Source organism: Lycorma delicatula, chromosome 10 (genome assembly GCF_047948215.1).
Source record: "Lycorma delicatula isolate Av1 chromosome 10, ASM4794821v1, whole genome shotgun sequence".
Taxonomy (NCBI): domain Eukaryota; kingdom Metazoa; phylum Arthropoda; class Insecta; order Hemiptera; family Fulgoridae; genus Lycorma; species Lycorma delicatula.
In genome coordinates, this window is record NC_134464.1 from 113,736,067 (window position 1) to 113,763,019 (window position 26,953).

General features: G+C 29.1%; 1 protein-coding gene across 6 annotated transcripts in view; it reads left to right on the plus strand.

Annotated features, from left to right (window-relative positions):
* Positions 1 to 26,953, plus strand: part of LOC142331755 (enkurin-like) — a 143,312-nt gene that overhangs the window by 76,925 nt on the left and 39,434 nt on the right. For 2 of the 6 annotated variants that reach the window (XR_012758082.1, XM_075377820.1), the window contains exon 3: positions 21,720 to 21,824. The exons of the other annotated variants lie outside the window; for them this stretch is intronic. Coding sequence is in view for 1 of the 2 variants with exons in the window: in XM_075377820.1 (XP_075233935.1) it covers positions 21,720 to 21,824 (105 nt within the window). In the remaining variant the exon portion in view is untranslated. The remainder of the gene's footprint in view (positions 1 to 21,719; positions 21,825 to 26,953) is intronic. 6 annotated transcript variants of the gene reach the window in all.

Consider the following 26,953-nt stretch of genomic DNA (forward strand, 5'->3'; position numbering starts at 1 on the left):
AGCATCTGTTTATTTATTAAATTGATTTTTCTACTGTTTTTTTTCATTTTTAAATTTAATCTTTTAAAAATATTTTTAAATGTTCAATTCAAATCTGTTAATTTTTTTATTGTTGTCCAGACTTTTAATTAATACAAACTGCACAGATCAATAATATGAAATTTGTAGGTAAAACTAATGTGTGGAATTATACTCGGTCTGACCATTAAAACATAGTTTGCATTATTGAATGAATGTGAATGAAAGATTTTTCTAAAACTGAATCAGAAAATTCCACAAAAAATTTCATTACTGTACTTGGAACCAGATTATAAGAAATTTAAATGGTTTTTAATACATGTTTTATAATGTAAATAAAAGTTAGGATGCCATGGTCAATCTTTAGGTGCACTAAAGTATATCAATTAAGTTGATCCTGGCTTCTTACTTTTGTTATATATTTTTTTTTTGTTAGCTTTGAAATCTTGTTTCTTCTTATCAGATGTAAATTTTGTTAAAAATATTATTGCATATTTTAAAGAACTTTGGTTATTTTATTACACATAGTTTTCCGGGCTTTTATCAACATATTTCAATGTTTTATAGATTTCTTGAGTCCTAATCGAGCTTTAATTTTGTATATGTTTCTTTCTAAAGCTTTGGGAAGCTTTTGGTACTTCAGTGATTGAATTTACTCAAATGTGTGCACTGTTTATCCGATCTGCTGTAACAACTTTTTAATGTGTTCCATATTATACAACAATGAGATAGATAATGATTGCAGATCAAATCCAGTGGCAGAAGTATCTTATTTAAATTTCACTAGCAAGCAGATGTTTCATCTTATTGGTGGTGGCCGTTGCCGTTCTTATCATTTCAGAACTGCAAAATCTTATTTTCCTGGATTGCTGAATTATCAATCAAGAAATGGACTATTGGCCCCTCAACAGACCAGTTTTAGTTAAATTATTTACGTACTTTGAACTTGATCAATGTATGCTTTTTTCTGTTATCTATATTGCGGTTGGAACTGCTTTAATATAAACACAGCTTCAACAAAGAATCATGGGAATTATTCACAACTGCACTTCTTCCACCATCTTCGTATGGTTAATCCTTACCAACATCACAGACGCCCATCCATTTGGTCTGCAATGTAGTTCCTATTTGTTATCTGAGGAAGAATAAACACCCTCCAGCATGCTGCAGGAACTGATTGCACGTAAACACTGTGTGTTCTGCATTGTTCTTTTCCCGACAATAGTCACACTTCGCAGAGGGTCTCAATGTCCACACCCACCCTATGCTTTGAAGCATCCATGACTAGTTGGGTCATGTGTGCTTCAAAGCATACCATAATTGGATCAACCTCACTATTAAGCCTCATTTCACTATTCTTGCGGCCCAGCCATGTCTGGAGGTCTGGAATCAGCCTGTGGGAGGTCCATCTACCTTTTGTCAACCGATCCCACAAGTAGGAATTTATACCGTAAAACAAATGTGCTTTGAATCTGGAACTATTTTGTGGCAAAAACCCAAATCCATAAAGTGGAGAGATTAAGAGTTTCAAAAGAGTAGATAGTTTGTGAGAATCTATGCAGAAATGTTGATGGAAGGTAAACCTAATTATTAAAAATGTTAACTTCTGTAAGTCTCCCTTCGATTAGTAACCAGGTGTTTACCTTGAAAAATACATTCAAATGTGTGTTTGTATTTTGACTGTAGCAGATCAGAACGGTTTTTACACAAATCTGAAAATTTTACATTATCTGGCTAATAAATATGCCGCAATGTGTTTACCATTCCTCTAAAAACAAAGAAACTAAAAACCAACAGGTCCAGGCTCTCTCATTATACTTGTATTCATTTTCAATTCAGTTTTATGTAACTTTTTGAACTACACAACTCTCAGCAATTTATTGGAAGTTTTTCTACCCCATTTATTCATCTCTTATTAATGATGAAATACTTTGGGTATGTATTTTATCGGGCAATTTTCTAATAGGTTGTTTTACAAACAATTAAAACCCATGATTTTTTTTCAATTGTACACAGTTGCATCTACGCATGCAATAAGGAGTTAACATCATTCTACACTTTCAAGAAAATAGCCATTAATGTGTCTTTCTTTTTCCTGTTTAGCCTCCGGTAATTACCGTTTAGATAATACTTAAGAGGATGATATGTATGAGTTAAAATGAAGTGTAGTCTTGTACAGTCTCAGTTCGACCATTCCTGAGATGTGTGGTTAATTGAAACTCAACCACCAAAGAACACCGGTATCCACGATCTAGTATTCAAATCCGTGTAAAAATAACTGGCTTTACTAGGACTTGAACGCTGAAACTCTTGACTTCCAAATCAGCTGATTTGGGAAGACATGTTTACCACTAGACCAATCTTGTGGGTTAGCCATTAATGTTTATGACAACAATTAGTACTCTTATGTTAGTGGAGATTAATAATAAATCAAAAATTAAAAATTTCAATAAATTTAGTATATATTTATAGATAGTATAGTATATTATAATATATATATATATATATGAAAAACTGAAAAATGAGAAAAAATGAAAAATTGTAATATTGAATTTTTTTTAAAGAAAGATGGTTAACTGCTTCAAAAAGAACACTGCAGCTCTACAAACATAATATGAAGGATACAGTTTAATAAAATGAGCCAAATCATGATTTAGTTGATAGAAACATATTAAAAAATATGATATTTTTATTTTTACAAACTGTTATCGTAAAAATTAATATAAATACATATTAACTTAAATTAATTTAACAATAAAAAAAAAAACAAAATAATTTTTCGTAATCTATTAGTGTAAAATGCCTAGAAATAATTCTCATAATAAAAACTCTATTATTACTCAAAAATAATAAAAAACAGAGTTTTTATTATGAGAATTATTTCTAGGCATTTTACACTAATAGATGAAGAAAAATTATTTTGTTTTTTTTTTATTGTTAAATTAATTTAAGTTAATATGTATTTATATTAATTTTTACGATAACAGTTTGTAAAAATAAAAATATCATATTTTTTAATATGTTTCTATCAACTAAATCATGGTTTGGCTAGAAAATTTAATAAGTTAAAAAATGGTATATGTGCATTAGTAAATAAAAAAAGGAGCAAAACCAGTAAGATTTAAATACATACTTAATAACACTGTTTGGGCTGTAGTCTCTCCTTTGTTATGAGTAAGAACACTCACAATAAAACTAATAATTTAGAAGTGTTTGTGGGATTATAATAAAAAATGCGCTGAAAGAAACTTTGTTATGTTGTACGAGACCATTGCTTTATCTTTTCTGTTTTATGAATGCAAGGATTGGGTTTTCATGAGAAATGAATTTTAAGCTACAAGCCTCTGAAAAGAATTTCTTAAGCGGCCTTAAGAAATGGAATGGAATACCCAGTGAAGATGAGGATTTTACAAGAATTAATATTATTTCCATAATTGATGTAATAACTAATTATAGAGTGATGGAAGGGACGTGTAAGAAGAATTCCCAAACTGTGCGCCATTTGGAAGGAGGGAGAGAGAGTGAATGAGAGTGATATTGTGAGAGAGGGTGGTGAGAGAGACAGAAAGAGGAATCTTTGGAATGTCGGAATAGGTCTGCGAGTTTTATTACATTATGAAATGATGATAATGAATTAAAAATGTAAAAGTTCAAGAGTTCAAATGTACAAATAATTTACAGAAAAACAAATTATTTTTAGTTAAACTATTGAAATTGAAACTAAACAGTATTGAAATATTTCTTAACAAACACCAAGATTATAAAATTATAATTTTAGTTTGAATATAATAATGATATTAAAAAAATTAAATTTTTATAAGAAGATAAACACAATATTTATAAGAACTAGAATTATCTTTTAAAACATTTTAAAGAAAATAATATTAGATTGTTAATAATAGATGGAAAAATTTCACTCTTGAAACTAAAATATTTTCATTCAAAATAGGAATAGTCTTGAATAACAAATTTGTAATTGATCTTAATTTTCCACTTGAAGATCAATATCTTGAACAAATTCTTCTAAATCATCTGTAAAAGTTTGCCCGTCTTTTGATGTCAAAAAAACTTTTAAAATTATTATGTATCAGTAGGAATGAGTCTCGTTGATTTTAATAAAAGTATAATTTTCACTTTTGACATTAGGCATCAGGCAAAGTTCATTTAATACAAACAAGTTCTGTCGATTATTTTTTAACTATTTTACAAACGTTTACTTTTTGAAAATCATTTGACAGATCATTCTGAAAAAAAGTTGTGCTGCCTTCATCTTTAACTATTTTTATTTCACGGCTTCTCAACCAGTTTACTTTCCTACTTTCCATATCTTTCTGTCTGCAACAGCTTGAAGCAATGGAGATTCTGATTTATTCATTCTGTTAACAGTAAATCTTTCATTTTTTAAATACAGTTTTCTATCAAGTGATGTAGTAGACTATGTCAGCATATAATCTTTGCAGAATTTTCAATTTATACTTGACACCCCAACTTCTAAATCATATAAATATATATATATATATATCTTCTGGTACTAAAAATCAGAACAATATTTTAATATTTTTTATGACCGGTGATGAACCAAGTAGTGTTTTAACAGGAGAACAAGTTTAATACTTTGATTTTGTCTCTGGCAAGAATGAGATCATAAGCGTAGTTCATTAACTGGAGCTTTAATTTTTTTTTTTTTAAATATACTTAAGTAAACGCCATCCCACCTTTTGATTCTATGTCCATGTCATCTTTACGCACCAGATACTCTTCGTGCTTCCATCATGAATACCCAAATTGTATAAACTTTATTGATGTTTGTTGTATCATGTTAACTGGTTGACTCATTTTTGTATAACATTAATAGTGTAACCGATTTAAAAGGGATTTTATTGTTAAATTTTTTTGATTCTAAATAGAACAATAAAGCGATTTAATCAGAAATTTTCTTTTTTTAGAATACGACCAACTTTGCTTTTCAACCAGAATATTTTAGATTTAAAAACACCTGTACTTTGTATTTGCAATATACTTCAAAATTTCCCCAAAACGTAACCTTCAAGCTTATATAATTAATTATATCATCTTGAATTTTTGGTTTTATTAATTAGACTTTCAACAAATGAACAGTTAATTATTGAATAAAATAAGTATGTGTGTGAACACGTTTGTCTCTGATTTTGATTTGATTTCAGCATTCTATTAAGCATAGTTAGGGAATTACAAAAATACGAATGGTTGCATTCGGCCGTTGGGTTCTACTCATAATAGCTGTCAAAATTAAAATTTTGTAATAATCATTGCTCAATAATGGTGTAAGCTGTCAAGTTGGTTCAAACACTCTACTGTTAGGTTTACTGAAATGCATAAAATGTATAAATATCAATTTTGTAAGTCAAGTGTTAGACCTCTTAAGTGATGGAAAACTAACTTTTTATTAATTGAAAAAAAAAGACATAAAACTGCCTAACCGTAAGATAAATTATATTAACTTTCCATATGTAGTATAAGCAGAAGTTAGAGAAGAAACATGGTAGATAAAAAACATGGTTTCTTTTGCAAACCACAATTCTTTTATCATAGAATATATTATTAATAAATGGTAATACAATACAGTAAAACTGTATCTAAAATCATAATAGCACCCGTATTCTTCTAGTGTCAAACATTCCTGCAATCACAGTGAAGATATTCACTGCAGATATTCAAAATGAATATCTTCAACTTATGTATTCCTCCAAATTTTGATATTAGTGAGAATGATCTTTCTAGTCTGTTCCCCAGATTTCTTTATCCCTAATAATTGGTTATTTGAGTTCCCAACACCATTCATGGGGCTCATTGGCATGTTCTCCTGCAGGTATTATTGTTGATCGACTGAGGCAGAACTTAGATCTCTGTTTATTGAACAATTGATCATGGAAGTTTATGTCATCTTCATCAGGTGCATTTTCTTGCATCGATCTATCAGTGAGTTGAGCAATCTTGCTCCCATGTCTTACATGGTGCGTTTCTAAAATCTTATTTGAAAGTGATCATAGACCGATTGTAATCTCGGTCAGTAATAGTGAATTGCCTCAGATTCAGCCATGCTGATGGGTAGTTTAGAAAGTGAACTGGCTCTGATTCAAGGATTCCTTTAGCGATTATGACAAGAACAGTAGTGCGATTCACCAATTTGTGAAGTTTACACACCCAAATCTCGATAGTGCCAATGAATTCATCTCATTAACATCTGGAAAGCCAAGGCAACCTGCTGTTCCTTGATGGGATGATGACTGCAGTCCTGCACTAAGGGACTGGCTTAGGGCTTTATGTAATTTTAATCGAAGACCGACAATTAAATTTCTTTGCGCCTTCTGCATCATGAGAGGCGTTTTTCATAGAGTGTTTAGGTGTGCTAAGCTAAAATCTTGGTTGAATTACGTCAAATTCATTTCTCGTATAACACCATCATCATCTGTTGCATGGAGAAAGGTTCGAACCATGTTTGGATCGGTAGTCATTGCAGTCGATTGGACTGCAAAGTGGCGATAACCTTGTTACTGCACCATTTGATGTACCAACCATATTTGGAAGGTCATTTAGAGCAGTTTCACTTACATCATCGTACTGCCCTGAGTTTGTGAGATATAAAGTTGCAGGTAGAAAATATACAATTGGAAACCGGAAACTCGCAAAATGAATTACATCCTTTTCTTATAATGAAGTACGTATGCTCTGAATAATTTTCATGAAACTTCCCTGGAAATGATAATATTAGGCTCAGTATGTTATCACACCTCTCCGATATTGTACTATGACATCTTTTGTGTATGTATAACAACATTTTCTCTGACCAGGTGTTTCCAAATTCTTGATTAGAGGCATTGGTTATCCCCATACTGAAACCTGGTAAAGGTAAATCATGCCTTCCAGTATCGTTGTATATCCTTGACCAGTACCCTGTGCAAGGTGATGGAACAAGTGGTAAACGATGGTTTACCATGATGGCCTAGTGTGACACCTTTAGAGAAATGCCCTAATTGCCCCAGAACAATGCATTTTTTATCAGGGTAGATCATCCATTGATTAAGTAGTTGCCCTGAAAGTTGCTCTACAAAACAACTTTTTATTTCGCCAATGCCTGGTTCTAGCACAGACCGGTAGACGCAGCGTTTCCAGATCACTCACAGTGTTGGTAACACTCATTACTTTTCTCACACACCTCGTATTTATATAAAATTTTGAAAATAAAGTAGTTCATAATTAAAATTAGGCATAATTCAAACTGAACACAATTCATGGCATATTAAATATACACCAAATATTATTGTTGATAAGGTATGTAGATGATATTATAATCTTATATAACCCGACCCTAAACAATGAACATTTGATCATTTTAAATAAACTTAATAATTACAATTAAAATTTACGTACTAAATGGAAGGTAACAAAAAAATATATTCTTTAGATATTGAAATCAAAATAATATAGTAGAAACATCAGTTTACAGAAGATCCACAGCAAAAATAATATTACAATACATTAAATTCTAACCACCCATGGTCAAAAAAATTAATACATATGAAAACATGATATTTAGAACAATTAATTATACAAAAAAACAGTAATAAATTCATGAAAGAAATATATGAAATTAAACAAATAGCAGCAATGTTTACTGGTTTTGATGGTGAAATTATAGAAAAAATCTATAAAACATAGAATAAAAATACCAAAATTCAACAACAAAAAAATAACAGAAAGATTAATAATAACTTAAACCTAAAATACAATTACACGAAAATATAATAGAAAAAATATTAATGTACATGATAAAAATAATTATAGAAAAAGCATATAATCCAAATAATCGCATTATAAAATATATTAAAAAAATAACAATAATAAAAGTAATAGAGAGAAATTGAGAGGTATATCCAAAAAATGTAATAATACTTCTTTTTCTTTGGTTAACAGCCATTAGGCTGGTTGGCAGCAGCTCTCCACTCTTCGCTTATCAGCCTTTATCATTAGCTCCCAGTAAGAATCACAGTTCATATCGTCCATTATCTGTTTTATGAACTCCAACCGAGACCTTCCCTACAATTTCTCCCTTCTATCTGTATTTGTATCACCCTCTTAATGTGTATTAGCTCAGCTAATACACATTAAGAGGGTGTAATGAAGTATTTCTTAAATACTTCATTTGACACTTTTTCCATCCGATTTATCTTCATCATCCTTCTGTAATACCAGTATTGGCAAAACCAATACTTATTTAAAAAAGATTTACAGAACATACACAGCATACAAAACCAAAAGAGAAGTATATTTAATGTAGTTGACCGTTTGTTAGAATACAAATATAGAAATATATACAAATATGAAATACATACGTACTGATTAAAATAATTGAGAAATTTTAGATTTATGTAATAATGATAAAAAAATGAAATACTTGAAAAATTTTATATTTATAAATTTAAAATAAAAATATAAAATGATGAATCACCAGATCAGCTTTTGAACATGATGATTTAATTAAAAACATAATAAAAATGCAGTCTAAAACTTGGAAATAATGACATTAGAATAAAGTAAAATATACGTTTTAAAGATAACATCATAACAGTACTGGACAGCAAAATTTACATATATGCTTGTTACATGAGGCATGTTTTATTTAAGTAAGGGCTGTTTTGATATAAAAATTAAAATAAGAGAAATTAAAAAAAACTTTTATAACAAAATAAATTTACACATATGTAATATTTTGCTACATAGTCACAATACATTTTTGATTTCGGCTTACCAACTTTATTATTAAAGAATTTTCCTGCTTGTGATTTAAACCAATTATTTACTTTGTTTTGGAATTCTTCACAACTTCAAATTTCTGCAATGCAAGCTTAAATGGAGAAAAAGGTAATAATCACTTGGTGCAAGATGCGAATTCTAAGGTGGATGTTCACAGATTTCCCAATTAAATTGTCACAGTTCAGTGGTTTTGTTTGCCGTGTGAGATTTTGCGTTATCATGGAGAAACAAAATCCTGTCGGTTAGTTTCCTGCGCCTTTTATTTTCAATTGAACATCTTAAGTTTTGTAAGCGTTTCACAGTATATATTGCCATTAACACCTCTTCCACGTTCAAGAAATTCAATCAAGCAATATCCCTAAAAAATCAACACAAGCTTTTTCATTGAACTTTCTTGCATAAACTTTTTGGGCTTTGGGAATGATGATTGCTGCTTTGTTTCAACATTTGAATAAGGTATCCATGTTTCATCACCGGTCGCAATGTGTTTCCATAAATCACCATCTTCATTTTCGTAGTGTCTCAAAAATATTTGAGGTACAGTAAGATGTCTTTGTTTGTGTGTTTCTGTCAACATTTTTTGTATCAATCTGGAACGCAACTTTCTGTAACCCAGTTTTTCAGTTAAAATGTCATAAATTACTGATCAAAAACAAAAGGAAATTCAGTTGATAATTGAGAAGCAGTAAGCTTTCTGATTTCATGGATTTTTGCATTCACATTTTCAGTCGATTCATCGGCGATGACAATCAGAGGCATCCATTATGTTCTCCATCATGAACATTTGTTCTTCTTCCACAAAACAAATGACACCAGTAGCGAACTTTACGTTTACACATAACACCGAGTCTGTAAACATCAACAATTTCTGTATGAATATCAGTAGCAGATTTTTTTTTCACCAATAGATCACAAATTACTGATCGTACTTCACAACTCACATGATTATTTATTGTAGCACTCATTTCAGCACGGCTAAACTCAGCAACTAACCGGAGTAATGTTAACCTGTTGTTGCAAACAGATGATTGTTGATATAAATTAACATGCTATACTAGTAGCACCATTTTCCACTACATGTAGTGGGAGCAAATTGAAAATGGCCTTTACTGAAAAACCGCGCTTCCTATTATTCAAAATATAAAACATAATTTCAAATAAATGACAAAAGATTTAAAAAAATATGTTTTAATATAATTGATAATTACATTTATTTAATTAAATAGATAATAGAATTTAATACCGACTGAAGATGCAGGATCCTGCAAATATTGATTTTTGAAATTTATATAACTTCAATTTATCTATCTATTAACTTTGTTTTGGTGGTTAAAATTTAATTTAATAAAATATATATATAAAATTTCTCTTTATCAAAAAAATTGCTAGTTGTCTAAGCCAAAGAATGCAACCTTGTGATCCAAGAAGCTGCAATTTTTAAGTTACCTTTAGAAATATTGTTCTATGTTTTTGCTTCTTATTATTTGGTTACTACTTTTTTTTTAAGTTTTTTTTTTTAATAGTGTTTTGTATTATTTAATTACAACTAAAGATATCTTCTTTTGGAGGCACAAACCTTTTTAAATTCACTTCTCTCATTAATATAATTCAGTATTTTAGATCACGTTAAGGACCGTTATAAATAAAAATTAGGGCCCTGCTCTGTAGTATTAATTTTTATGTTTCACTTCTCTCATGAATACTACCTGTTTTTTTTTTTTTTTTGTGAAATTAAAACATAATTAGTTATTAGCCTCTCCTTAATATGCTTTCAGTTTACAAAAAAAAGCTACCGTGCAACAAATTCACTAACTGCTTTGAAATAATAATTATTTAACTATAATTACTTCATACATTTAATGTAGATTCCATTTAGAAATTTGAAATATGGTAATGTTTTTACTTTTAGGATCCTACTTGAACAATATTCTTGTTCCAATCAATTTTGGGTTACTTACAAATAATTTATTTTATTCCAAAATTATGATAAAATAAATCCTTACTTTAAAACTAATTAACAAAGTCACATGTGTGCGAGTATGTTCATATGCGAGTGTATGTGTGTATAAGAAATAACTTTTTAAATGTTCATATGATGTTAGGTTACATCTAGGGAAGTAAAAAAAATATATAATATAATAAAACCAATTACAATACTGATGTTTAGATTTTTCAGTTATTATTTATTATTGTAGTAAGCCATAAATCTTTTCATTTTGGATGTTTCCTGTTATTGTTTTATAATTACCAGTAATTTTAAATTAAACAATCGATAATTTCGTCTGGCTGTTTTATATGGGTTAACAGAGAAATAGGGGATTGGGGGTTGTACCTAGCTGCTTTTAATTTTTTCAGCAGGAATCCTTGAAAGGCATTTAATTTTATCAGTAGTGTTATTACCACAAATTTTGTGGCTTCAACTAAATCAGATAATGATATTTATTTACACATACATAATTTAATCTTATTAACTTTAAAAAAACCTACATTCTTAATTCAGCCCATACATATTTTTATTCTGCTTCATCAAACCCTACTCACAATGAAACAGAACAATATCAGTTATCCTTTTTATTTTTCTAGATAATTTAAATTGAAAATTTTTTAAACAAGAAATTATACTGACTATAAAACATTTAAAAATGTTTTTTATTGTTTTATTATTGCAAAATACTGGATTGTTATATTCTACGTACGTATTGCCTGAGGTAATCTGAAAAAATTAGAAGTAGTTTTATCCTAAATATTCCAAAAAAGATCTTCATAGTCTTCTATTTTAGATAGTCTTAGCACTTGCTAACAGACTTTGTACATTATTTTCTGCATATTTATTATTATTGTTAATATTATGTTTCTGAGTTTAGTTTTTCTTGCCTGTGGCTTGGTTACAGGTAACAGTTTTTGTAGGCTTATATAATTTAAAAAAATAAATAAAATCGACATAAAGAAGGTTCTAAGATATAAAATGTATCTTTTTCTAATCATTTAAATTAAAATTTTTGAAGCTAGTAACTAAATTATATAAGTTAATTTTTTATAATTTGGTGTTGACTTCTAAAAATGGAAATTATAGAAAAATTGAGTAAGTATCATTCTTTTTATTAGTTTTTTTAGGTTGTTTTGTTTTATTTACTTATTCCTTTTTAATAGTTAATTAGAATTCTACATTATTATACCCGCTCCCAATTTTTTTCTAAATTGCTTAAATTCACCTTGCAGATTATCATTAAAATAATTTTCTTAATTAACTAGAAATCATCACTGCTTTCAGTCAGAATTTCAAATATATATGGGTAACAGTATCAAAGCAGGTTGTTGTCAAGTAGCATTGTTAAGCAATTGATGCAGTCGCAACTTAAAAATTATGAAAAGGAGGTAGAAAAAACATAATTATCATAACACAATATGATCATCGGAATAGAATTTTTTTCTTTCTTTCTGAATTTTGAACTATTGTCTTCTAATTACAATAATACATTACAATAATCATATGTGATTCAAATAATTTTTTTTAATAAATTTTTATAAACCAGTTACTTAGAACTTAATATATTTCTTTTTTTATTATGGTAATTGTTGATTCTTTTATCGCTAAGTAATATACCTTCACTGTCAGTTATGTTATTTTATTTGCATTTACTTTAGGAAAACGTACTTAATTGCTTGGTTATATAATGTGGGTTATAAAAGTTCTTATTTTAGTTATAGTTAATTTTTTTTGCAAAATAATATCATTTTTACATATATCTTCTAGTTATGCAATGTTGTCAAAATGTTTGTGCTTCTCAGGTAATATATGTCAATAAAATTTAAATGTAATAAGTGAAATTAAAAATTTTTTCATGACTTTATTATTTCATTTTTAATAAGCCAGAAGTAACTTTAAATTTCTTTCTGTTTTATGGTTTACTTAATAAAATTGGGCATCTGATATGAATTTAGTATAACAACTTATAAGCGCTTTAAATTGTCTACTTTACAAGATGCCTCCACTTCATTATCCAAAAGACAAGTTGTTGTAAGATTTAAGTAAGAATTATTATAATGAGTTTTATTTACATGATAATTAGAATTTTTTTTATCAATCTTGCATTTTGTTTTTTTGTGTTTTTTTAATTTAACACTATTTTTTTTGTTTTTTAATTAGTGGGTTTTTCTTTTGAATTTTTTTGTTGATCTAGCTGTTTGAATATTTATTAAAATCTGTATTATTCTACTCTGTTTAGGAGATTAAATTCTTAATGAATTACAGTTTTTGATTTCACAAACTGTAAGTGTGCAATCAGTGTATCGTTTATTATTGTTTTTTACATGTTTTATTTTCTGGGCAATATTTTGGGCTAACTCCATGCCACCCAGAAAAAAAGTAATTTAAAATATTTAATTTCATAGTTGTATCTAGTTTATTAACTTTACAAAATAACTTTTCTAAATTAATTATCAATTCCTGTTACTTTTTTCAGTATGTGCTTAATAAAAAAAGAATTTTAAGTTATCTGTAAGTGTAGCTACTATATTAAAGTTTATAATAAGGCTTCATGTTTTTGTTTGAAAAGTTATTTCCAGATTTAATAAATTATTATTATACTTTTTTATTTTTCACTTAATGTTTCGTGTAGAATTTGCTGTCTTTACTTTTTTTTTTTCATGACACGTCTATGAAACATGAGTTACTGCAACTTGAAATAGACATCATTTAATACTACTGTAAATTAATTTTGGTTACTCTATTTAGAATAGAATAGACAGTGTTGTTTATATCATATATTTAAAATGGAGGAAATGTTCCCTGTTTTATTTTGATCATTTTTTGTTGTATGAAAAGAGTTAAAAGTAAACATTATCATTTTAGATGATCTAAGTTTGAATTACATATTGTGCATCTACATGTCCATGTCATATTAGTCATGTTATAGTCCATGCCGTGAAATTCATACATGGGTGGATTTAATTAAAAGTGCCCTTTTTATGTAGTACTAATAGTTAATTAATTTCCTTTATTTCTTAATATTTTTATTATTTTCATTTTGGTAGTGCAAATTTTGCCCAACAATAGTCACCGATTCACTTTTCTCAGTTTTTCAATTATAACTTCTGTTGTAGTGAAAGAGATATGTTTTTACATTCTTTATAATAAACTTTATAATAAAGTTAAAAATGTTCAAGAAATCCATGTGATAAAACAAAATTAAATGACATATGAACAATGAAATCATATCCAAATCTATTACATTATAGTTATAATAAATAATCCCTTTTTTAAAGGATTAAATTGGATTCTAACTCAACACAATTATACCAACAGACTTATAGGGATGAATAATCTTTGAATTCAACAGCAAAAATAGCAAAAGCAGAATCATTATCTTGAAAGTATCTATTAACGCATAAATGTAGAAAATGCTGAGTAATAGTTTTGAGAAATAGAAATTTTCTATTTTAAAACAAAAGAAGAGTTGTAAATAACTAACTCTTTGGTTGTAATTTTGGCCTTTCTTTATAATCAAAGAGTATTCAGCATTTTTCAACCGTTTGCAGCATTTCATGGCATCATGAAACTTCAATTCGGACATGTTGAAATGCAATTCTTCAACAGACCAAAATTTTTCAATTTGTTGTTGAACATCTTCTGATGATGCAAGACAGCAGTGTAGGGATGGAACATCCGAATGTGAAGACTCTGGTATCTTTCCGGATATTATCCAACCTAAGGAAGTTTTTTGCAGGATAGGATTCCCATCTGCCAATCGTATTTGTCCGACGCAAAGAAGGTGATAAAAAACTTCTGCTCCAATGAGAGCATCAACCTTGTTCGGCTGGTAGAAAAATGGGTCAGCTAAATATATGTTAGGCGGAATAAACAATTTTGAAGTATCAATTGTTGAACTAGGTAGCATTTGAGTAACTTTAGGCAGCACTATAAAGTCTAGCTGATTTTGAAAGTTAGAGAATTGTAACTTAATTGTAGTACTAACACGTGAATTAGCAACTGTACTCACATTATTGATTCCGCTAACATGAGCTTCGATGGAGTTTCAGCTTCTGTCATAATGTTAACAGATGAACCAGGAGCAACAAGGTGTGCCACAAGAGTCTGATATTTCAATTAGAGCAGTAGCTAAAATAATTTGAGACAAATTATGGTTTTTGATTTGAGAAGTGCATGAAACTGATGTAGGAATTGTCGTACTTGATGATTGGTTTGATATTTCTTGAATATCCTGTGGGTTATGCAATAGAGTGTTATGATTTTTAGAACATACTTTACAATGACTAGTAACCTTACATTATTTAACCCTATGTCCTTGTCTTATAAACAATTCATACACAATTTTAATTTCATGACTTGACTGTTTCGTGCTTGCAGAGACATTTTATGAAATTCTGCACAAGTAAAGATTTTATGGGTTTTTTTTTCATATCAGGCAGCTATCTGTTTTTGCGTTATTCCTTTCAGAATTTGCAAGACAGCAAATTCTACACGAAACATTAAGTGAAAAATAAAAAAGTATAATAATAATTTATTAAATCTGGAAATAACTTTTCAAACAAAAACATGAAGCCTTATTATAAACTTTAATATAGTAGCTACACTTACAGATAACTTAAAATTCTTTTTTTATTTTAATATTATACACAACAATAGTTCTACGTGAATATTCAACTGACTGCTATTTGACTTGGTATATAATCACCTATAATCCAATCTCTATAATGTAAATGTAACTTAAATTTCGGGGTGCCATTCTCCAGCCCTGGAACCAAATGTTTTATCGCAAAATCTTCATCTCTGTGAGAATAACTTATGAAAGCATCATACAGCTTATCACGATCTAGTTCATCTTCAGTAACAAGCCAAAGAAACATCTGATGTGCATAAAGCCAAACTTTTATTTCTTGATTATATCGATAGTAGAGAGCTATAAGAAGACCTACTATGAGCCCAAGAACAGCCAAAAGAATGCTAATAATAATTATTACGCCTGCTGTAGATATGGGACAAATTTCATTTACTGTTAATTCTGATGTAGATTTTCCTCCCAAGCAAGTTACATTATTCAGATTGTCGATCTGAAATATAAAAACAATAGACAGATTAATAATCATATTTAAAAGATATTAAGACAGAAAAAATCTTGTAAATTAAGAAGTCATTTAATAAAAATCAAGTTCATCAAATGAATTATATAGCGCTATAAATCTTAGTTATTTTCAAAAGATATATTTTGTGATTTTTAAATATTTTATTTTTAAAATTATTCTTTATAAAAAATAAACATATACTAGAAGTCATCCACAAAGTACATTAAAGTTCGGTTTTTGGTGGTCAGTTTGTGACCATTTTAGGAAATAGTCATACTAGTAAAATGCATTCTACGTTTTACTAATGTAAAATCATTTTACATTTATAAAACTTCCTATGCGTGCACTGACTTATGATTTCTGCTGATTTTGGCTTTGCGGATTTTGTATAATTGATAGTGTTTACTCGATAAAACAGTTTGCTGGTGGGGATAAATTAGGATCTGAACCTTTTATGAAATCATCTTTATACTTTAAACCGGTGTATTTTGCTGCCTTGTTAAATTTCTTTGGAAAAGAGGTATTTCTAGGCAGTGTATGTTTCTATTTGAACTCTCCATATGTGCCATAGGTTTGGGGTTCATGTCTAAGCCAGCTATAAATTTTGAAAATCTGTACCTATAAAGCAACTTGTCGTGATTGACTGATAACTGATTTACCAATGCGCAACAAAAACTAGTGAAGGTAAATTAATGAGAAATTGTATAAGTTTTTTTTTATACTGTGTAAATGCACATTAAGAAAGGATTTTTTTAAATTCTGGGTTTAAAGGGTTAAAATGGAGTACAATGAAATTACCATTTTTTTTCATTTCTCAGTAACAAATGAAGATATCAACTTGATTTTTGGCACGTGCGCTTATGTGTGTGCGTGTGTAATAATCTGAATATCTAAAAAACAATTTTTATATTTTTTGCAAAGGGATGAAGAAAGTTAAAAAATTTTGAAAAATGATTGCAAATTTTTCCCATTCCTGATTGGACAGTATATTAAGTAGATTTGGGCTTGCAATTATTCTTCAGTTAATTTCTAAAGACTATTTTTTGTTTTTTTTATTTTCGATTTTTTAAGGGATTTGTTCGTGTACTATTGGTAGCTCAACCAATAGCCACGGTTACTGTAGTGCGACCGACCCAGCTGGCTGCACCTGCCTCATAAGAAAAATAAGAAACAAAATATGATAACCTCCTACTGGTGTTTGTAGGGTAATACTAAGAACCAGACTAAATATGGATGGATATAACTACTATTTTTAAGATGAAGGCTGACTATTTTGAAACTCACACTCTTCAAATCGCTCAGAGTTTGGGTCCTGTACTGACTAAACTGTGCTTTGAAGAAATTTACCTACCAACCATATAATGATATTTTTTTGTAAACTGAACGAGGTTTAAGTTTTATTTATCAGTATTATTCTCACAAGCATGAGGATGTCGAAGCACATTGGGGGTCCTGGCTAGACGGTTGGGTAAGAAAAGTGAGCCCTGACCAGCTAGTTTTTTTTTTTTTACAAAATCTTATTCCAACTTATACTCGTGAGTAAATAATTGCAGTTAATTTATTCAGCCCAGTAAAAATGATGGTGTCTTTTCTTAATTTGAAGTTTTAGTCCAGTACCTTTGATTTCCTACATTAACTAATGTAAGAATTCAATTTTTATTTTAAGTACATTTTCATGAAATTCAGTAAATTTCAATATACTGTTATAAAATATTTCTCCAGACTAAAGGAAATATTTATTAAATATAAGGGTTCATTATGAATTTGTGTAATTTTTAATTACTGATATGGTGATATAATCCAAATCTATTGCTTCTTAATGTTTAGAGACTAATAACTCTTTCTCTTCATATTCATCTTCTTGTCATTTTTCTGAGATATATTTCTTCATGTTATCTTTTTTGTTTCTGTACGATTGTTACTTTTTTTGATTATTCACCGACTAATCCAATAATAAAAACTGAATATTTTACCCTGTAAAAATTAACATTTATAACCAGTATACAGGAGTTCACTAAACGGAATACTTTAATTATTATTAATTTTTATTTATATGACACACCAGAAATCTGAAACTTTTATTAATCAGCAACTCATGAAGATGTGAATAATACTGATATAGTAGTAATACAAGTAATAAAGGGACTTTAATTCTGCCCTAATATTTCATAAATTAATATTTGTATAAATATTTGATGCTAATAAGTAATATTTCCGCGACTGTGCAACTGTCCACTTTTATTAAGGAAGTGGAGGATCATATATCACTTTCAAATGAAATAAGTTTAAATGAAGTGCAGTAAAAATGTGTATATGTAATTAGGTATGCAAGGAAGTCGTGTGGTGACCGCATCAGATTTTTACTTTTGGGGGCATTTTTTGAGCCATTCCCTCATTACTTCTTCTAGAGCACAGTTGAATTATGGTAGTGAGAACCCATTGGCTTGGTCCAGTCCTGTTTTGATCTGAAATGGTTCTGAGAGCTCAGCTCTGAATTTTACTTTCAACTTAGTATTTGTGACGATCAATTTTATCATGCTTATTAATTTGGTATGTAGTCCAAGGTGTCTTAGAATTTTTGATATACAGTCATAAGATGTTGAAAAGCTGTTGATGAAGGGCAAATTTTGCTGATCTTCCTGCATGTTTCCAGATATCTACAAAAGTCTGATCTTCTCCCGCTGCTTTCTAATTCTTCATCTTACTGAGTGCTCGGTAAACTTCTTTTATTGTGGTAGGGTTGATGTTTTCTGTTCACTGTTATTGTTTTCACAGATGACATTTGTATCTATATCTGAAAATAATCGTTATATAGACTTGAAAATTCTACATTAGCCTATTAAATATTGCTACTTATAAATAAATATATTATGAATTGTGTATAATAATATTATTTGCAGTTATGTGTGTTTCCGTTGATATCTATGAGATCTGTAAATAAAGTAATGAGACCGGTTCAGAAAAACTTTTTATTCACAATCCAATTCTACGAACATGGACTCGTATCATCTTCAAAATAGTTTATTTGGTATATTATACAACGCATCAAACAGTTTTCCTACTCTTCATAGCAGTGTTGGAACTCAGAACCGGAATATCCTTCAGATGTCGGTTATATTTTTTAAAAATATTTTCTACCGTTCCAAAATGGTGTCCTTTGAGGTGTTTTCTTAAAGTCGGGAACAGGAAAAAGTCGCAGGGATTCAAGTCAGGTGAATAAGGAGATTGAGGAACTACAGCACTGTTGAGAGTGCAGTGTGACAAAGTGCATAGTTAAAGTGGTTGTCAAAAAAAATTGTGTCGTTATTTTAGATCTCTTATATCTATTACATAAAGATGAAAAGGGGTTTTGTTTGTTCGGGATAAACAAAAAACCACTTGATCAAACGCAACCAGATTTTTACCCATGTTTTTTGGGCATAACTGAGAAGGTTTTTTGATGTATTTCATTTAAAAAAATCTCTGAAGAACCAACTGATCGATTGCTTTCACATTTTCAGGATACATTTGTATTACACCAGGGAAGGTTTTAAGCCACAGACCGAGGCTCTTGCTCCCTTGAACATTAATATATGTATTGTTTCTTCACCCCCAAGGAGCGTGAAGTTGTAAATTAAAGATATTCTTTACGGAAAAAAAAAAGATTAATTCTTTTACTTCATTATTATGGCAAAGAAATAAGTTATGAATTTTTCTGTCAAAAGTGTGTGTACTTTACTTACTTTAGCTATTGTTATTCTAACCCACCGGGGGTCGGTCCAGTGGTTAACTCTTCAGCTGATTTGGAAGTCGATCTTTCTAACGTTCAAATTCTAGTAAAGGCAGTTACTGTTATAAGGATTTGAATACTAGGTAGATGGGACCAAAGATGGCGACCAAATTTAACTCTTTGGGTGTTCAAGGTGCCGTCCCTCTGTAACACAGGAATGGCGAGTAGTAACACAGGCATTGTCCTTTGCAATGATCTGTATGGATAACCTATTTATTTGTATATATAAATTGTATTTTTTTTATGAAAGTGAAATTATTTCATTTTAGTCCTTGGTTTATAGAACATTTAAAGAACCCAATTATAAAAACTAGTTTATTTTTCAAGAAAAATTGAAAAGTTTTGAAAAGTAGTATATTCTTTTTGTATTGTATAAAACAAGAAATAAAAAACCGTAATAAAATTATTATTGATTGTAATAAAGGAGTTGTCACTCCTGACAACTGAATATACTATAGAAAAAGTAACATATGAAACAGATCGCATAAGTTAACAACTATGGTTACTGCATAATAAATATATTTTATTCTCCTTATGTCAACAAGTATGTATTTTCTTTGTCAGAACCAATTGTTTTCTGAAAAACTGATCTTTTACATACATTATCTGAAGAAATTTTGCATAGAGACATACAATTTCTTCTTCTATAATACTTGTGAGTTAGACTTGTATTTATGTTGTTCAGCATGGTTCAAAATCCATCTAAAAGGAACCCATTTTGGTGGACTATGGTGAACCATTAGTTGGATAAAGACTTACATAATTGGTTATTTTCTGATCTGTTAATGCTGAATGTTAATTCTGTTGGAACTCATTTTAATTTAAAAGTCTAAAATCCCAGCTTCTAGGAGATGATGCAGATGAAATTCATACTTTTGCTTTTAGAAACAAACATTTTTTTTGTGTAATAAAATATACAATTATTGTTTTATTTATTACTTTTGTCATGTTTAAAGGAAATGAAAGGCAAAATTTTAATTTTAATTTTAATTGTAATTTTTTAAATAATATGATGTTATTAGTAATATTTGAATATAAAAAATTTACTTATATTAAGAATGAGTAATGATAAATGTAGCTTAATAAGAAATCATTCAACAAGAAGTTTATTAGTTTTATTGCAACAGATTACAAAGATGTAGAGTAATTACTTACGTATAATGGGTACTTACGTATTAGCCCATCGACCATAACTATAATGATCCTGTAACTTTGAAAATAGTTCAAAGTTTACGGGATCATTAACATATTTTACGTATTAAATATATAACATTATTGCTTATAAATTAACCAAATTTAACCTAAGCTTGCTTCATTCGCTAACCTCGACTAATTAACAGTAATGGTTTATTATTTAAATAATAAATAATTGCAATAATTACTGAATTTATTATTTAAATACTCAAAACATTACTGTGTTAATTAAACAAGGCTAGCGAGCGAAGCGAGCATAGATTAAGTTTGGATAAATTTATAAAATAAATAAATATAAATGGTTATAAAAATGTTAGTATAATGGTTATTTCAGGTGATATTAACTACTGTTAATATCACCTACTGTTAATAAATAGCAAACTTTTGGGTTACTACCCAAAAGTTTGCTATTTATTGGTCAATAGACTTATACATAAGTACCGTTGATTGTTATCATCTTTTCTTTACATTACTATTTTCTATGTATTTTTTCTATAGTTAGGTGTGTGTTTACAATTTTATTTTAATTTATAAGTGGCATTAACTTTAATTTTCAGTAACCAAATTCTAACAGCATGGATCTACCTTTGCAAGGTGTTACTTCACCAAATATTGTTAAATTTTAGATATTTGAAAACTGATTTATTAAATATAGCCTTGGAATTTTAATCTTATAAGTTTTAGTTTTACTTTAATCTTCTAAGTTGCTTCTTTGTGAAACATTTGAGGTGGTTTTAAGATATCATTTCATAAAGAGAATGCAACTATCTACCTGTTCCCAGGTTAATATGAAGTTCTCTTTTACAGAAAATGTTTTCAAAAATCTTAAATTTAAAATGAAAAAATTTTTTTTTCTTTTCAGCTAGCCATGGAACACGTGTAGCAGCAATAGCAGCCGCAAATTTTCCAGATCTACCTGAAAAAAATGGTGTTGCTCCTGGGGCACAAATAGTATCATTGTGTATTGGTGAGTAAAATGTCTGAACATCCATTTCCTTCTTTTATTTTATTATTATATTTAACAATTTTAAAGTGAGCAGTCTGTACTGGAATAAATTATTACTTTGGTAATAAGCGAATTAATATTTTTCATATAGAATTATGATCAAATATTGTAAGATAGCAAAATGGTTGTATTTCGTATTGCCTAGTTAATCTAAAATGCTAATAACAAAAAAATGTTACATGAAAAAATCTGGTATTTATTTTGCAGTTGAATGTTGAATGCAGTACCCCAACCGACTCTACCATATCTAGTTTAGTTATAACACTAGTCATCTTAGATTCTATTTGTAATGTAAAGACAATATAGTTGTAGACAGATCCTGTAACCAAATACAGATTCATTAACTTAAGACAACAAAATTAGAATGTTCTGTTAGGTTTGCAGAGTGGATAGCTATAACATTAGAGTAAAAATTACTAATGTAACTAACACGACTTTATGAATGTCCTTGAGTGTATTTCTATAATTTTTCAGTCATTCCTTTGTTCTTTTTGAACCGATCTGTATTATTTTTCTCCATATGTATTTAACAAGTACTACAAATAATTCTCATAATAAAAACTCTATTATTACTCAAAAATAATAAAAAACAGAGTTTTTATTATGAGAATTATTTCTAGGCATTTTACACTAATAGATTAAGAAAAATTATTTTGTTTTTTTTTTATTGTTAAATTAATTTAAGTTAATATGTATTTATATTAATTTTTACGATAACAGTTTTTGTAAAAATAAAAATATCATATTTTTTAATATGTTTCTATCAACTAAATCATGGTTTGGCTAGAAAATTTAATAAGTTAAAAAATGGTATATGTGCATTAGTAAATAAAAAAAGGAGCAAAACCAGTAAGATTTAAATACATACTTAATAACACTGTTTGGGCTGTAGTCTCTCCTTTGTTATGAGTAAGAACACTCACAATAAAACTAATAATTTAGAAGTGTTTGTGGGATTATAATAAAAAATGCGCTGAAAGAAACTTTGTTATGTTGTACGAGACCATTGCTTTATCTTTTCTGTTTTATGAATGCAAGGATTGGGTTTTCATGAGAAATGAATTTCAAGCTACAAGCCTCTGAAAAGAATTTCTTAAGCGGCCTTAAGAAATGGAATGGAATACCCAGTGAAGATGAGGATTTTACAAGAATTAATATTATTTCCATAATTGATGTAATAACTAATTATAGAGTGATGGAAGGGACGTGTAAGAAGAATTCCCAAACTGTGCGCCATTTGGAAGGAGGGAGAGAGAGTGAATGAGAGTGATATTGTGAGAGAGACAGAAAGAGGAATCTTTGGAATGTCGGAATAGGTCTGCGAGTTTTATTACATTATGAAATGATGATAATGAATTAAAAATGTAAAAGTTCAAGAGTTCAAATGTACAAATAATTTACAGAAAAACAAATTATTTTTAGTTAAACTATTGAAATTGAAACTAAACAGTATTGAAATATTTCTTAACAAACACCAAGATTATAAAATTATAATTTTAGTTTGAATATAATAATGATATTAAAAAAATTAAATTTTTATAAGAAGATAAACACAATATTTATAAGAACTAGAATTATCTTTTAAAACATTTTAAAGAAAATAATATTAGATTGTTAATAATAGGTGGAAAAATTTCACTCTTGAAACTAAAATATTTTCATTCAAAATAGGAATAGTCTTGAGTAACAAATTTGTAATTGATCTTAATTTTCCACTTGAAGATCAATATCTTGAACAAATTCTTCTAAATCATCTGTAAAAGTTTGCCCGTCTTTTGATGTCAAAAAAAACTTTTAAAATTATTATGTATCAGTAGGAATGAGTCTCGTTGATTTTAATAAAAGTATAATTTTCACTTTTGACATTAGGCATCAGGCAAAGTTCATTTAATACAAACAAGTTCTGTCGATTATTTTTTAACTATTTTACAAACGTTTACTTTTTGAAAATCATTTGACAGATCATTCTGAAAAAAAGTTGTGCTGCCTTCATCTTTAACTATTTTTATTTCACGGCTTCTCAACCAGTTTACTTTCCTACTTTCCATATCTTTCTGTCTGCAACAGCTTGAAGCAATGGAGATTCTGATTTATTCATTCTGTTAACAGTAAATCTTTCATTTTTTAAATACAGTTTTCTATCAAGTGATGTAGTAGACTATGTCAGCATATAATCTTTGCAGAATTTTCAATTTATACTTGACACCCCAACTTCTAAATCATATAAATATATATATATATATATATATATATATCTTCTGGTACTAAAAATCAGAACAATATTTTAATATTTTTTATGACCGGTGATGAACCAAGTAGTGTTTTAACAGGAGAACAAGTTTAATACTTTGATTATGTCTCTGGCAAGAATGAGATCATAAGCGTAGTTCATTAACTGGAGCTTTAATTTTTTTTTTTTAAATATACTTAAGTAAACGCCATCCCACCTTTTGATTCTATGTCCATGTCATCTTTACGCACCAGATACTCTTCGTGCTTCCATCATGAATACCCAAATTGTATAAACTTTATTGATGTTTGTTGTATCATGTTAACTGGTTGACTCATTTTTGTATAACATTAATAGTGTAACCGATTTAAAAGGGATTTTATTGTTAAATTTTTTTGATTCTAAATAGAACAATAAAGCGATTTAATCAGAAATTTTCTTTTTTTAGAATACGACCAACTTTGCTTTTCAACCAGAATATTTTAGATTTAAAAACACCTGTACTTTGTATTTGCAATATACTTCAAAATTTCCCCAAAACGTAACCTTCAAGCTTATATAATTAATTATATCATCTTGAATTTTTGGTTTTATTAATTAGACTTTCAACAAATGAACAGTTAATTATTGAATAAAATAAGTATGTGTGTGAACACGTTTGTCTCTGATTTTGATTTGATTTTAGCATTCTATTAAGCATAGTTAGGGAATTACAAAAATACGAATGGTTGCATTCGGCCGTTGGGTTCTACTCATAATAGCTGTCAAAATTAAAATTTTGTAATAATCATTGCTCAATAATGGTGTAAGCTGTCAAGTTGGTTCAAACACTCTACTGTTAGGTTTACTGAAATGCATAAAATGTATAAATATCAATTTTGTAAGTCAAGTGTTAGACCTCTTAAGTGATGGAAAACTAACTTTTTATTAATTGAAAAAAAAAAGACATAAAACTGCCTAACCGTAAGATAAATTATATTAACTTTCCATATGTAGTATAAGCAGAAGTTAGAGAAGAAACATGGTAGATAATAAACATGGTTTTTTTGCTAACCACAATTCTTTTATCATAGAATATATTATTAATAAATGGTAATACAATACATAAAACTGTATCTAAAATCATAATAGCACCCGTATTCTTCTAGTGTCAAACATTCCTGCAATCACAGTGAAGATATTCACTGCAGATATTCAAAATGAATATCTTCAACTTATGTATTCCTCCAAATTTTGATATTAGTGAGAATGATCTTTCTAGTCTGTTCCCCAGATTTCTTTATCCCTAATAATTGGTTATTTGAGTTCCCAACACCATTCATGGGGCTCATTGGCATGTTCTCCTGCAGGTATTATTGTTGATCGACTGAGGCAGAACTTAGATCTCTGTTTATTGAACAATTGATCATAGAAGTTTATGTCATCTTCATCAGGTGCATTTTCTTGCATCGATCTATCAGTGAGTTGAGCAATCTTGCTCCCATGTCTTACATGGTGCGTTTCTAAAATCTTATTTGAAAGTGATCATAGACCGATTGTAATCTCGGTCAGTAATAGTGAATTGCCTCAGATTCAGCCATGCTGATGGGTAGTTTAGAAAGTGAACTGGCTCTGATTCAAGGATTCCTTTAGCGATTATGACAAGAACAGTAGTGCGATTCACCAATTTGTGAAGTTTACACACCCAAATCTCGATAGTGCCAATGAATTCATCTCATTAACATCTGGAAAGCCAAGGCAACCTGCTGTTCCTTGATGGGATGATGACTGCAGTCCTGCACTAAGGGACTGGCTTAGGGCTTTATGTAATTTTAATCGAAGACCGACAATTAAATTTCTTTGCGCCTTCTGCATCATGAGAGGCGTTTTTCATAGAGTGTTTAGGTGTGCTAAGCTAAATTTGTGAGTTTTCTGCATCCATCCTTTTTGTATTGTACACATTGTCTATTTTATGATTTTTACAACTATTGAAAAATACTCTTGATAATTTTTATATGTATAGATTCTTCACGGGTAAAATACAGCTTATCGGAAACCTCAAGAGATGGGTTGAAGCTACTTTTGAAATCAATAATTCTAATTATTCTTTTTTATGCTATTTCCACATTTAAGTGAGATTTATAAGCGTCTGCCCGATGTTCGGTTCCAAATTCAAGACTAGAATTAATAAGATGCATTATATACATACAAATCAACCGTTTGTAATAGCAATAATTATTTTTAACGTTAATTAAACCAGGTTAGCGAGCGAAGTGAGTGTAGATTATTCCTTTTTTTTAGTACTTAATTTTTTTACTAGGATTTCTCGTAATCTATTAACCTTAGAGATTGGTATCGGGTGATTTTTTTTTCTTAATTTTAATTTCTAGTTATCGTTTCGACCCCCGCCACAGCTTTTCGGTGTTTATCGACATATACCGGTGAAGTTCCGAATATATAATAATATTAGTAAATATTTCGATCTTTCACCTACGTATTTGGTATGCGTCTACATTCACTGGAGAAATGTCGATCGATATTCTCAAATTTCGATCTTTCACGTTTACATGTATATTACACGCGTGTAGTGCAAAATAACGAAATTTTTAGTACGGGTACTCCGTGAATTAGGAGGGATTTAATTCGGGCGAAAGGGATTTCTAACGAAAAATTTGTTTTGTAACTCGTAACTTACGTCTTAATTAAGGTAACGATATTTCAAATTTTATAAAAATCAGAGGCGAGTCCATAACAATTGTAACTACCGTTACGTTTATCGTGCAATTCTAACCCGGTATTAAAATAATCCCGTTAGTTAAAGGCCATTCTGTACAAACGGGAATGTATATCTATGAGAATTAAGTTAATACATTAAAATATG